The sequence below is a fragment of the Rhinolophus sinicus genome, linkage group LG05 (genome assembly GCF_036562045.2).
Source record: "Rhinolophus sinicus isolate RSC01 linkage group LG05, ASM3656204v1, whole genome shotgun sequence".
Taxonomy (NCBI): domain Eukaryota; kingdom Metazoa; phylum Chordata; class Mammalia; order Chiroptera; family Rhinolophidae; genus Rhinolophus; species Rhinolophus sinicus.
In genome coordinates, this window is record NC_133755.1 from 21,626,289 (window position 1) to 21,641,357 (window position 15,069).

Below are 15,069 nucleotides of genomic sequence, written 5' to 3' on the forward strand. Positions count from 1 at the left end.
TAAAAATAAGTTTTCAAATAATAATGAACCATTTTAAAGAATGTAATTTTAATTTTTTAAAATATGATCTTCACTTACCTGTATGTAGTAATAGCTAGTTAACATTTCTCTTGCTGCTTTGTGTATAAAATCATGATTGTGTTTAATTTTCAGTATCACAATCTCCTGCTGGAACAGATGATTCACTTCTGGGGGGTTTGCAAGCAGCGAACCAATCCAACCAGCTTATTATACAGTTGTCATCTGTCCCAATGTTAAATGTTTGTTTCAACAAACTTTTTTCCATGCTTCAAGTCCATCACGTTCAGGTATGACTTCAGGAGAAATGGTGTATTTTTGTACATTATTGCCAGCCTAATAAAAGATGAAAATAAGTGGGGAGACCATTCTCAACCTGACAGGGATGATTTCTTTATCATGCTCAGATGGAAAAGTATTGGAGATAGCGTTGATAACCACAGCTCCTCCATGAAAGGTCATATATAATTTTTATGATTTTTAAGCTTCACTGCTTTGGATCCAGCTACAGTTGACCCTTGAACAACTCGGGGGTTAGGGGTACCAACTCTCTGCACAGTTGAAAATTCACATGAAACTGTTGACTACCCAAAAACTTAACCACTAATTGCCTGTTGTTGACCAGAAGCCTTACCGATAACATAAACAGTCAATTAACTCATATTTTGTATATTATGTGTATTAAATACTATATTCTTATAATAAAGTAAGCTAAAAAAAAGAAAGTGTTACTAAGAAAATCATAAAGAAGAGAAAATACATTTACAGTACTGTATATATTTATTGAAAAATATCCCTGTATAGGTAAGTGGACCTGCGCAGTTCAAACCCTTGTTGTTCAAGGGTCAACTGTGTATATGATAGTTAACGTATACTTGTATTTAAAGACAAGTTAGACAAACATTTATATTAGGTAAATTAGAAATTTTAATTTAGTTACATTTTATTTCATCAAGAATTTTAAGATGTGTTTGCTTGTCAACTGATTTGAAGTAATGAGAAGTATTCAATAGAAAAATTATTTGATTGTAATCATAAGGATTCATACATAAGATTTTGTTTAAATAGTATTTCATAATATAATAGGTACATTTTTTTCCTGTCAATTTTCATTCTTTTTCAGTTGGAATCACTTCTCCAATTGTGGCTCACATTGAGCCTGAATTCTAGTTCATCTGGAAACAAAGAGAACGGAGCAGACATTTTTTTATATAATGCTAATAGAATACCTGTAATTTCATTAAATCAAGGTAAGATTTATTAGAAGGAAAATTAATATAGCATAAATAATAAGCTAAAAAGATAATGGTTAGGTTAATATACTTATTAATCTTTGTCATAAGGGTTATAATGTTTTAGTGAAAAAAATTTTTTTTAACACACTGACTTAGTAATTAGCAGGAAAAAAACAGAAAACCCTTATTTTGTGGTCTGTATTATGTTATGACTTATGTGTGTAACTAAAATTGACAATGTTCTGTTAATTTTTGTATTGTATTCCTTTAAAGTATTGTCTTCTTCACAGGCTGTTTTGTTGCAATTAGTGTTTTTTAAAACTGTGATTTTGCATCTATGGTAATTGTAAATTCAAGAGGATGTTAATTTCCTGTAGAAGTTATTTTGGTTCATTTTTTTCTTGGCAAATGCAAGAATGTGGGAATAATGGGACTAGAACATCTTCAAAGGAAGACAACTAGCCTTCAGGTCTGGCTATAGGAATCCATTTTAGTTATATTTTAAGAAAAGTGAAAATTATTTATTCCTAGTGCTTTCTCCCTAGAGAAGGGGCATCCAGTATCTTGCATGGCTCTTACATGGCTTGTCTTCCAGCCTAATGACAGCCACACTGGCTCATGGTCTCACGTCGAATTGTTTCACAAAGAACCAGCCTAACTTTAATCAGTCAGTTTCCATCTCTTCCACTGCATTAGTAATTATTATAATAATAAATTTTGCTCCCATTGCTATTTATAACTTTGTTATTGTGGAAAATATTGAACAACAATAGATAGAAAAGTAAATTATTCCTTACTGTCATCAAATATCTGGTGAGTATTCAAATTTCTAATTGTCATAATTTTACAAAATTTTTTGTGTTTTGTAATAGAGTCCATATAAAGTCTACACATTGTAGTGTGTTTTTTTAATGCCTTTTAATCTGTATAGGTTCCCTCCATATTTGGTTTTATGTTTTCCAGGAGTCCTAGGGTCCTGCTTTTTAGTGATTATATCTCCATCATGTCCTGTATTTCCTATAGATTGATAGTTGTTGTAAATTACAGTAAATTGGAGCTTAATCTGATTTGAGGGTTGGTGTTTTTTTAAGGCAATGTCATTCGGTGTCTCTCTTTTTATATTAACAGGCTTAACGCCTAGGCTTATTAACAATTCACTAGAGGTTTCAAAATGAAGATATTCTGTCATTCCTTTTTTGTTAGCTGATACACTTCCATAAAGAAAAGGTTCCTTTCATATTCTATTATCTGGGCCCTGCAAGTGACCTAATTACTGTTTTCATTTGTGCTTTTGTTGTGAAGTTACATTGGTTTTGATTGGTCTATCCCATCCCTGTTTTTTTCCAGTATGTCCTATTATTTTCAGTTTGAGGTTTTGCAGAATATGAGAATTCTTAGTAAAACACAAATTATTTTGCAATAGAAATGCCTGTAGTTTGGAAAGGACAACAAATTTATAATGATAACACATTAGTGATTTATGTGTCATAGGCTGAGTTTTAAACTTAGCCATAAAATGTTATTAACTGTTAATGCTTTTGTTATATTTAGTGGGGAATGCTTTTCCTTTGTATGTTTTGAGGATACTAGGTAATGAGTTGATTTAAAGAAATAATGACATTTTTGAATTCATTGTTTTTAATTCTTGGTAAACATTTACTTCTTCTGAGTAAAATTCCTCCCCCCCCCTTTTTTTTTTCTGCATAGCATCAATAACTAGCTTTCTCACAGTATTAGCTTGGTATCCAAATACTTTGCTCCGGACATGGTGCCTTGTGCTTCATAGTCTGACACTCATGACAAACATGCAGCTTAATCGTAAGTTCAAAAAATTTTCTTTTAAATCTCTGAAATATACCTTATTATTCTTGCTATCATATTCTGTAAAAAGTTTTTTTCTAAGAAGTGATATAGTTGTGAAAATGATTTAATTTCTTACTGGAATGTCTTTTCTGAATTTGGTCTTATATAGTGTATCCTTTGTCTTATATATATTATTTTAATTTGATAATATAAATTCATATCTACCATTACAAGTTCAAATTATATTTTTACCTTCTAAAAACTTAATAGTTATTAAAATAAAATTGATTACGTTTAGAGTACAAAGTCAAATATTTAATACTAATCTATGTTTTATGTTGGTTATTCTTTGTATTTAAAAAGGGCTTATTCATTATAATATTCATGAACATATATAACTAGATTCCTCAGTTTTTGTTTTTTTACCTCTAAAACCTATATTCACTGAACATAATTACTTTTTCTCAGATTCTAATGTCCTGTTAAGTTTTGTTCTTTCCTCAACCCACCCCCATTTTTCGCATTTAAGTTAAGATAGTAAAATAATTTCTGAACCTTCTCAGAAAGGAATGTTTAGTACTTTTTGTATCCCAAAGTCATGACAATACTCTCTGACATTATCTTTGATAGTGCTTACTGGTTTTACTTTTCATGTTTAGGTCTAGGTTTTATCTGGCATTCTTGAGGTGTTGTGAGTTAGGCATTACAGTTCATATTAGAGAGCAAAGACTACCCATTTGTGAATTGAAATCTTCATTCCATTTGTAGGTTATGACAACAAGTGAGTGGATTTCATCCCCATTCTGTTCGGACTTAATTTCATTAAATGGAAAGCTCTGTGACATTCATGAAGATATTAATTTAAGTCATTGCTTAGCCTCAAAATTCCATTCTTTTGTTTAGAATATATTTTCCAAGTATACATTCAAAAGCATTATTAGATGATACTGAAGATGGATTTGATTCAAAGGATATTTTATTCCAATCAGAAAACTGGTGTGTTGCCTGTGTATCAGTTAACAGTGTACAATCCATATCAACTTACATCCCAAAATGTATACTTTTTGCTTCAATTTATCTTAGAAAACTGGGTTAAAATTTACCTGAAAAGTAGATCTCTGACTATTTCTGGAAGGGGGAGTTAATTACTAAGAATAGGTAACAATAGGTTCAGCAAACAGAGAGTAAGCATTTACTTATTTTGTTTCCACTTGACAGTATGCTTAATAAGATACACATAAAACTAGGTATTTTTCACGAGCGAAGTAGGACAGAAACAAGAGATCTGTAGTAGATGACAATACAGAATGAGTCCAACTCTCAATACTGTAGAGAGTCAGACCCTTTTAATAAACTGTAATACCCAGGAATATGTGAGTTTTTCTTGAAGTTAAAAGACGTTTTAAATATTACATGTTTTAGGGTTCGTTTTCTAAAAACATTTAAAAAAATGTTTTATAGCTGGTTCCAGCAGTGCCATTGGAAACCAGGAGAGTACTGCCCATCTGTTGGTTTCAGATCCAAACCTGATTCATGTTTTAGTGAAATTTCTTTCTGGCACCAGTCCACATGGAACAAATCAACACAGTCCACAGGTAATCTGACTTTTGAAAACCAGAGATACTGGCAGGTTCAGACTATACAGTAAATATGTTTGTAAAGAAAAACTTTAATGAGTCTAAATATATAAAATTGCTATTGCCGAAGTACTAAATGATGCCTTTTATGTGGCAGTGTAATAAAAGCTTTTGAAATATTTATAATAACAGTAGCTATACTGAAACTAAATTACAATAGGTAGTAAGATTTCTCTTGGGTTTTTGGGATTGATTTTTTATTTAAGAAATATTCTGAATAAATACTTAAAGTCAAAGAAGCATTTCAGTAATTTTGGAATTTAAAATGTTTTTAAAAGTAATGTATTGTGTTTAATGACCTCTATTATTAAGATTGACAATTCATTTAACTTAGTTATTTTATAATATTAAATATTTTATTTAATAAAAAATGAAGACATACCAGAGTTTATAAACATTTTTTTTAGTTTTACTACAAATTTTATTTATATCATTTTAATTTCTTATACCACTTTTTAAAATATTTCTACTTCATTATATTTCTTTTCAGATAAAAATACATTTAGTGTTTATAGCATCTTTTTAATGAAAGTTATTCAAGATTACCTAACAGGTTATCATCTCTTAATTCTTAGCTATGTGCTAGGTCTATGTACTGTTCTAGGTGCTAATGATACGTAAGTCTGATGTAAGACCAAGTGTGCTTTTTGGAGCTTAAATTCTGGTGGACACATTTATTCAATATTTTCATACTGAATGAAATTAATTTTGTAGATCATAATAAAATAAACGAGACAAGAAAAAAAAAAAGTGAGAAAGAAGGAACTACTTGTAGATTGGACCAGAGTTTGGGTGGGGGCAGAGACAGGTTATCTAGTCATTATTGTACATAAAAATTGCATGAATTTGAAATGGGAAGATTCCTGGGATCACTGGTTTCAACTTCCTTTATTTTACATATGAGAAAAACGTGCTTTATCTGCATTGACCTCAATTATACAACTGGTTTTAGTGGTAGAGCTAGGTGTCAGGGAACATATACTAGGGAACATACCACTATACAAAGTAGTGTTTTTTCCTCTTTTTAAAAAAATTTTTTATTTTTATTTTCAAAGAGTCAGTTATTGAAGATAAGCTTTCTTTGGATTTCTTGATTTTATATAGGAAATTTGGTTACGAATATTTATGATTTATGTGCTCAGTATTAACAATTTTATCTAACCCTACAATAGTTTGGAGAATTAAATTGCATTTTGTATTTTCAAAACTCCTCCAGTGTTTTATGGTCATACCAAATTGGGATGGAATAAAATAATATGTAGAAGTGTTACAAAACATTCCAAAACTTACCTCAGGTTATCTAGTTTGATTCTCACTATCATTTCTTTCATTGGTAAGATAGAAGTTTGGGAAAGCAGATTTTTATGAATTGGTACAGGTTTGGTTTTAGCCTTTGGGTTTTTTGGGGGGGGTTTGTTTCTTTTTTTCATTCACTGTAACATTTGCTCTGCTAGTCATTAGAAGCATAATCTTTTGTGGATTACTTAACCTCTGAGACTGAGTTCTTTTATTTTGAAATAGGCTAATTAATAAGCTGGTTTGTGAAAATCAATGCATAAGTTCTTTTGTAAGTGTTGTAAGGATATTTCTAGTGTAATTCAGGTGAATCTTTTTTTGTATTGAGTAAAATAAACCTGATATAAGTTGTTTTAAGCCATAAGGAAAACAATTATTAACGATGGAATCTGTAATACTCAATTTAAAATAAACATCAAGACCTAAAAAATTAATTGGCTTCCTGCTATCACTATTAATATTTTTGTTCTTCATATGAAAATTTACAACAATAGAGTATTTGACTTAACACTTCATACTTTTTAAATGAATAATTCTGTAAATGGTATTAGTAAGCAACTTTCAGTGAAATTTCATTTCTCTTCAGGTTGGTCCAACTGCTACACAAGCTATGCAAGAATTCCTTACCAGATTACAAGTTCATCTTTCTTCAACATGTCCTCAAATATTCAGTGAATTTTTGCTCAAGCTAATTCATATACTTTCAACAGAAAGGTAAATTTCAATGTACACGTATATTCCTGATGTATAAGTATCGTATAAGTATATAATATTATATAAGTATGTAATCGTCCCAATAAAGTTTGCCTTACTAGTGTTTGGGGGCATGTTTGGAACAGATAAGCAGAAGGATGTTAGGATTAAAGAGGAACGGTTAATTGGTATGTTTCCAGATTTATTTTATTTCTTTATGGCTCTACCAGATCCTGAACTCTGTCTATTAGGAAAGGAATCCTTGCTTGCTTTTACTGTTTTCATAGATTGGTTATTATGAACATAGGTGAAATTTACTTGAAGCTGTTTAAATTGTTCTAGGCTGCAGATAGAGAATTAAAGTTATCACTGATTTCATTTGAAACGAATATACGTATGATAAGAAAGCTCGAAAAGAGCTTAAAGAACATTATATATTAATTTCATAGAAAAATCCTAAATAAGTTTATTAACAAATCAGTATCTTAAAAGAATAATTTTTTTTTTAAATTTTATTTTATTAAATTTATTGGGGTGACAATTGTTAGTAAAATTACATAGATTTCAGGTGTACAATTCTGTATTACATCATCTATAAATCCCATTGTGTGTTCATCACCCAGAGTCAGTTCTCTTTCCATCACCATATATTCGATCCCCCTTACCCTCATCTCCCCCCCCCCCCCCCCCTTACCCTCTGGCAACCACTAAACTATTGTCTGTGTCTATGAGTTTCTGTTTCTCATTTGTTTGTCTTGTTCTTTTGTTGTTTTTGGTTTATATACCACATATCAGTGAAATCACATGGTTCTCTGCTTTTTCTGTCTGACTTGTTTCGCTCAGCATTACTCTCTCAAGATCCATCCATGTTGTCACAAATGTTCCTATATCATCTTTTCTTACTGCCGAATAGTATTCCATTGTGTATATATACCACAACTTAAAAGAATAAATTTTGACCATGATGGGTTGGTTCTTAAAATGCATGAATGGTTCAGTATCATATAATATATATCATAGTAATGAATCTTTTTTCATCATACATTAAGACATTTCATAAAATCCAACATTTTATTGCTATAAAAAATTTCAATGCAGTATAAACAGTGTCATTTTATTTAAAGTTACAAAAAACTAGATGATGAACAAATGAAACTCTTGTATGTTTGTTTAAGAATTCCCATTAATATCAGGAACAAGTTAAAGGTGCTGTTTTATCTTTATTGTTTAATTTCATTCTGGAAATGCGGTGAATTTAAAATTTAAAAAAATATATTACAGAATGGTGAAAATCATTTGTAGATTACATGATTCTTTTCTTTGAAAATGAATGTCAAATATTAGAAATTAGGTATACCAAAATTATACCAAAAAGTATAATTTATAAAATTTAACTTAAAAATAAAGTATTCATAATAGTTATTTTTTATAAAACAGCAAATTACTTCATACCAAGTACAAAAATTAATGTGCAGAATTTATATGGGTATATGCTTTCATAGCTTCAGAAAATTTCATCTCTTAGCTACTTTCCTCATTTGTGTATTCTTCCTCCTTTATAATTACTTTAAAACTAATGTGGTTGTAGTGTAGCTTTTTTGTCGTACATACACAGTGACTGACAGTTGGCAGCAAGAAGGTGTAGATTCACAAAACCATCGGCATTCATTAAATGGTTTTCATTTGTATATTTGGAATACGAACATGAGGATTTTGTGAGGTTTTGGATGATATAAATAAAAGCTGACAACGCAAAAATTAGTCACGATTTATTTCAACTAGGCTTTTAAAAAAAACCTAGAGGAGACCTCTAAATATACTCATTAGATAAAGGCTTTAGTATAGTTCTGTCCATGTAGAGTGGCAAGGTTTTCATGAAAATTCAATACACTGATTCTAATATTTGTTACTGTTTTTAGTTTAGTTACATACAATATATTTTTTAAGTGGTTACATTTTTTAAGTGGTTTACATTCCTCCAAAACTAATTAGGTGTTTTTTTCAGCTATTCTCCCACCCCCTTCCACCCTACACACATCCTGTAAATTTTTTAGCCTGTCCTTAAATTGTATCTATAAGGTTCTGACCCAAGAATACGCTGTTTTGTATGTTTACAACAAAATCTCTGGAATCCGATAAATTAGCCAACAGCTCTTTTGTTAAAGTAATAATATAGCTTGAAAAGAAATGTACAGTCAATATAAAGAGGGCATTCAGTTTTATCAGATGAGTGTTTATCACATGTTTACTATTGCTCTGTGGATTATATTTTCATTTTCTTAACAGTATTTTTCAAAAAGTATTTTTTTTAAGTTTTGTGTACTTTATTTGTTTCTTTATTTTGTGTCATAAATAAATACATGCTAACCCATATCATGTAGATGATCCCCTTTGTTTTCTTCTAGAGTTTTTATAGTTTTAGGTTTTATATCTAGGTTTATGTTGAGTTACATTTTGTATTTGGATCGAATTTTTTTTTTTTTTGCCTATGGCTATCCAATTTTTCCTATATTGTTTGAGAAAAAGGCTATCCTTTTTTTGTTGAATTCTCTTTGTACCGTTTTCAAAAATCAGTTGACCATATTTATTTTGCATCATTTCTGGACTCTTCTATAGACTGGATGTTTGTGTCTATTCTTTTTCAGTACCACACTGCTTTGGTACTTTTTCTTATTTTTTATTTATTTATTTATTTTTTTAAATTAGGGAATATTGGGGAATCACTGTGTTTCTCCAGGGCCCATCAGCTCCAAGTAGTTGTCCTTCAATCTAGTTGTGGAGGGGTGCAGCTCAGCTCCAAGTCCAGTCGCCGTTTTCAATCTTTAGTTTCACCAGGTGCAGCCCACCATCCTTTGTGGGAATGGAACCCCCAACCTTGTTGTTGAGAGCTCACACTCTAACCAGCTCAGCCATCTGGTCGCCCCTCCGGAAGCTCAGCGGCAACTTGTTATCTTCAATCTAGTTGTGGAGAATGCAGCTCACTGGCCCATGTGGGAATTAAACCGGCAACCCTGTTGTTCAGAGCTCATGCTCTAACCAACTGAGCCTTCCAGCTCCCCCTACTTTGGTACTTTTATTTCTTGAAATCTAATACTGTGGATTTTCTAACTTTGTTCTTTTTTCAAAATTGTTCTGGCTATTCTAACTCCTTAGCTTTTCTATATAAATTTTAAAATCAACTTATTGATTCTCCCCCCTGAATGCTGGATTGTGATCGAGAATGTGTCAGTCTATGGATTAATTTGTGAAGAATTGTAGCCTCTTTGTGCTTTTTCTTTGTATACAGTTATGTGATCTGTGAAAATAGACAGTCTTATTTCTTTCCATTGTGTATGTCCACCCCACCTTACCCCCCCCCCCCCCCCCCCAACACACACACACACACACGCTTATCCTGGTTAGGACCTCCAGTGAGAGGTTCAACTGAAAGGGTGAAATTGGCTCTCCTTGTTTTTTTCTCTGACTGGAAACATTCAGTCTTTCACAAATAGAAATATTATTAGCTGTACTTTCTTTTGTCTTTTCCCATGTAAGCGTTTGATAAGATTTGTCTCTTAATTGAGCTGGTCAGACCACTTTACATTGAATGTAATTATTGATATAGTGGACAAAAATTAATAACTTTGCCAGTTGTCTGTTCATTTAATTTATTCTTTGTTCCATTTTAAAACATTTTTGTGCCTACTTTTGAATTACTAATTTTTTTAAATAATTTCACTTTGTTTCCACTGTTGGCTTATTGTTTATAACTAAAAGTTTTTGATTATAGTGTTTGCCATAGCTTTACAAAATACATCTTTATTTCATCACAGTCTACCTTCAGATATTATACCTAACTCACATATAGTGTCAGAATTTTACAACAGTATATTTTCAATTTTCTTATGTATGTCAGAACTTTCCAACAATATATTTTCAATTTCTTTCTCCCATCTCTTGTGACACAATTGTCATGTTTACGAATGTTTTACGTATGCTGTAAACATGTAATACATTCCTATATTTTCTTTGCTTTAGATAAACACATATCTTTTAGACACTAGAGTAACTATTCTTGCCTGGAAAGGGACAAGTCTCTTTTAGGGTGACTAGTGTGAGGAGTTGAGTCACTCTTTCCTGGAGTTGAACTGGGTTTGGGTTTTGTTGTTGCTCATTATTACCTTTAGTGTTACGTCATCTTCAAATTGATCTTGTTTCCTGTGCTTCTGTAGGGGTTGGAGTATAAGGGGCTTGTTTCCAGTGTTCTTGCAATCCTCAGCTTTTATTCTGAGCTGGAGAGCATTTCCTTCTCTACAGTGGTGGGAAATAGCTAATGGTATTTGAGGGTTTTTTTCTTGGATACTAAATACGTGGTGTCTTTTCAATACCATTTCTCTTACCTGACATCAGTCAGTGTCCTACAATTCAGTCCTGTTCTAACGCTATCCAAAGTGAGCATCAGATTCACAGTTTTAACTGCTCAGTCCCACAAGACTACTCTCACTTCAGAGGACATTTGCAAGGCCTAGGTCCCTCGGTTACCCACACTTACCTCTGATTTCACTACAGATTCGGGAGTTCTCACAAGCCCCTGCTCAGGTTTGATACTCTAGGATGACTCACAGATCTCAGGAAAAACACTTTACTTATGTTTACTGGTTTATTGTAAAGTATATAACTCAGGAACAGCCAGATTGAATTGATGCATAGGGCAAGGTGTTGGGGGAGGTGGTGAGGGAGGGTGCCTGTGAATGGGTGTGAACTTGCATACCCTTTGTTTAGCAATGTGTTAAGTATTTTAATGGAATTCTTGTTGCCTATTTACATATTGCCAGCATCTCTTTTTACTAAATTCTACCTCAGGAAAGTCAATGCTCATATTCTGTCTGCTTGGGGGTACCTGTGTTTTCATGGATTTCAGGAATTTTGGTACTCTTTGACCTCAGAAGTCTGATGGGTTCAAGAAAAATTATGACTTTATAGTTAGTTTTGCTTTCTTTTTGTTAGGTGGTGGGGGAGATGATCTTTCTAGCTTTCTATATCTTAGGTATATGCAGAAATTGAGAGAATTTAATTTTGATGCATAAAAATTACTTCATTACTACTAAACTTTTGAAAATCCAGTTCAGTAGAGAATATTTTAAAATAGCAACATTTGAGGACATAACAAAACAGCTCTTTTCATTACGAGGAATGCCTTGTGGTCTTTAAACATTTTAGTCTATAGCTTCAGAATCCACCTTTTTGATTTATTTGTCCTTTAGTTTTCTATTTGGAAAGGAAGTCATTTTTGATTTTGTATAAAATAGAGGCAAGAACATGAACAAACTCAGGAAGAGATGGAACCCATTGCTACAAAATGAAATAGTGAATACCAAGAGATTAATTATTGTTTAGCTTTCTTGTATTGTGGAGAACTTCTTTCAAAAGATTTTAAAATGAATTTTTAATTCTCTCTCTTTTTTGCAGGGGTGCCTTCCAGACAGGCCAAGGACCTCTTGATGCCCAAGTAAAGCTCTTAGAATTTACTCTGGAGCAGAATTTTGAAGTCGTTTCAGTTAGTACTATTTCTGCTGTGATAGAGTCTGTCACCTTCTTAGTACACCACTATATCACTTGCTCTGACAAAGTGATGTCTCGAAGTGGATCAGATAGCTCAGTGGGTGCTCGAGCATGCTTTGGGGGACTCTTTGCCAACCTCATTCGTCCAGGTGATGCAAAAGCAGTTTGTGGAGAAATGACAAGAGATCAACTCATGTTTGATTTGTTAAAACTGGTTAACATTTTAGTACAGCTGCCTCTTTCGGGCAATAGGGAATACAGTGCAAGAGTGTCTGTGACTGCCAATACGACAGACAGTGTTTCAGATGAAGAAAAAGTCTCAGGAGGCAAAGATGGTAATGGAAGCAGTAGTAGTATTCAAGGATCACCTGCATACGTCGCTGACTTAGTGTTAGCCAACCAACAGATTATGAGCCAGATTTTGTCTGCTCTGGGCCTCTGTAACAGTAGTGCCATGGCGATGATAATTGGTACGTATTGAGAACATTCACTTTATACTATAGCTCTCTTCTTTTCAATATCTGAATTCATTTTACTTTATAGTCTAGCAGTACTTTATAGTAAACTTCTTCATATGACTGATTTTTATTAGTGAAAACATTGAAATATTGAAAAACTTAAAGTGAATTTTTTTAAAATTGGAAAATACTAACAAAATATTAAATTGTGAAAAACATATCAGTATCGTAAGTCAGATACCATAATTTATAGCCATGTATCTCTAATGTTTTAAAGATGAAGAATTTCACTTCAAATTTTTGGTTAGGGAACCAGTAAGATTTATTCACATTTTCTTAAAAAGTGAAATACAAAATTTCATGCAAAGTGTAACAGTTTCTATGACGCATATCAATGTAAAATTTATATATTGTTGCTTAACTTTCCTACCTATTTGAAAGCTAATACATTGTGTTAACTTTTTTAAATAATTGAATTTTTGTAAATTATCGTGAAATCCATTCCCAATACATATTTGTTTGTTGGTATTTTTTTCTTTGTGTAAGCGAAACAATCATGACTTTTTTATTAGATGTTTGGAAGTACAGTCACATAGTACCAGTTATTTTTCCCTTCATTTCCTTTCCTCTTGATATATAGCTAATACAGAATTATGTGCCTCGATCAAGAGCAACTTCCTTTTATTGTTACTAACAGTAGAGATACCTTAAATATATAGAGGGCACCAAAAACAGTGTATACACATTTAAGAAAGGAAAACTGTATTAAAATTATAATAATATATACCGATAACAAAAGATGACTACAAGTCACGTTTGACTTCTGCAATTACAAGAGGTGCTCAAAGTGGTGACCATCAGTGTCCAGACACTTCTGATTACGGCGAACTACTGCTTGAGCAACGTCGCCCAAAGTGTCCACTTGTATACATTTGTTTTGCACCCCCAGTATATAGCTCACATAACCAAAAAACATGCTCTACTGAATGCTATGGTAGATATTTTCATTTCTAAGTATGTGTGTGTACACACACACACACACACCTATTAATGTACCCATCCTTCAGTGGTTTCAGGAAAAATGGCCTTTAAGCCTATTTTAATTATTGATTTTTAAGGATATACTTTTAAAACAACGTGTAATCTTTTTATTTAAACTAGGGGCAAGTGGATTACATCTCACCAAACATGAAAACTTTCATGGTGGGTTAGATGCCATATCAGTTGGGGATGGATTATTTACCATATTGACAACCCTTAGTAAAAAAGCTTCTACAGTCCACATGATGCTGCAGCCAATTTTAACCTACATGGCCTGTGGATATATGGGCAGACAGGTAAGTGCAATCCAGCAACAATTGCAGTGATATAAGTAGTCTTTAGTAATGGGAGTAGAGAATTATTTATAGAACAGAGACAAGGAGAGTATTCATGTTATATATTGGAAAGTGAACATCAGCAGATAGAGTAGAGATTATTAATAGAAGTTGGAGAGTAAAAGTAATATTGTAAAAGAGGAGCATAATGATATAAGAATAAAACATTTAATATATTCTTAAATTTTTTATTTTTTCCCATTGTCCCAGTTCTTTCCTTTTCCCCCAAAATAGCAGAGTTAAATACCAAAATGTTGTCTGTATATGTTCATATGAAAATTTAATGGTTATTTTTTCAAGCTTATGTTGCATACGTAGTTGCCTTTTGATTAAAAGGGATTAGTGTAATTTTAAAAGAAAGGTTAGAATGTTACTGCTTTTTATATTTATCTTTTAAAAAATGAATTTTTAAAAACCGATGTGCTTATTTTAACATCTAGTCTGTTTACCGTTTTTTCAAATGAGGATTCTGAAACATAATTTTAAAGGAATTTTTATGTCAATGTATAATTACCATTTTCTTAAATATTTATTGCATGTATATATATTTCTCCATTGGAAGATACAAAGATATTTGAGAAGGATGAATTTTTAAATGCAATTAGTGTTTAGCATAAAACAAAATCAATGCACATTAATTTAAGGTAGAAATGATAAAAGCTTAAAAACATGCTCTGAGTTCAAAGAGGAGAGACTGTTTACTTCCTTTTTGAATCAGGTAAGATTTCTTATGTATTTTGGCAGATATTTTGTATTTAGTGGCTTAGGTTAAAGCTGTCATTTTAAAGTAATTAACTATAAAAGAATATTACATTCAATAGAAGTTCAGTTGTCCTAATTAATAGGAAATTAATAATCACTTTTAAAATTACAATACACAACGTGTTTGTTTGTTTGTTTATTTTTTAGGGCTCTCTTGCTACTTGCCAGTTATCTGAACCATTATTGTGGTTCATTTTGAGAGTATTGGATACTAGTGACGCCTTGAAAGCATTCCATGATATGGGTAAGA

The 15,069-nt window shown here is 31.9% G+C and overlaps 1 protein-coding gene across 17 annotated transcripts in view; it reads left to right on the plus strand.

Moving 5' to 3' along the window:
- The window catches only part of BIRC6 (baculoviral IAP repeat containing 6), a 203,300-nt gene that overhangs the window by 112,776 nt on the left and 75,455 nt on the right, over positions 1-15,069 (plus strand). For all 17 annotated transcript variants that reach the window (XR_012496300.1, XM_074331867.1, XM_019741686.2 and 14 more), the window contains 8 exons: positions 154-308; positions 1,142-1,268; positions 2,961-3,071; positions 4,518-4,651; positions 6,576-6,703; positions 12,131-12,693; positions 13,843-14,018; positions 14,967-15,063. Coding sequence is in view for 16 of the 17 variants with exons in the window: in XM_074331867.1 (XP_074187968.1) it covers positions 154-308; positions 1,142-1,268; positions 2,961-3,071; positions 4,518-4,651; positions 6,576-6,703; positions 12,131-12,693; positions 13,843-14,018; positions 14,967-15,063 (1,491 nt within the window). In the remaining variant the exon portion in view is untranslated. The remainder of the gene's footprint in view (positions 1-153; positions 309-1,141; positions 1,269-2,960; positions 3,072-4,517; positions 4,652-6,575; positions 6,704-12,130; positions 12,694-13,842; positions 14,019-14,966; positions 15,064-15,069) is intronic.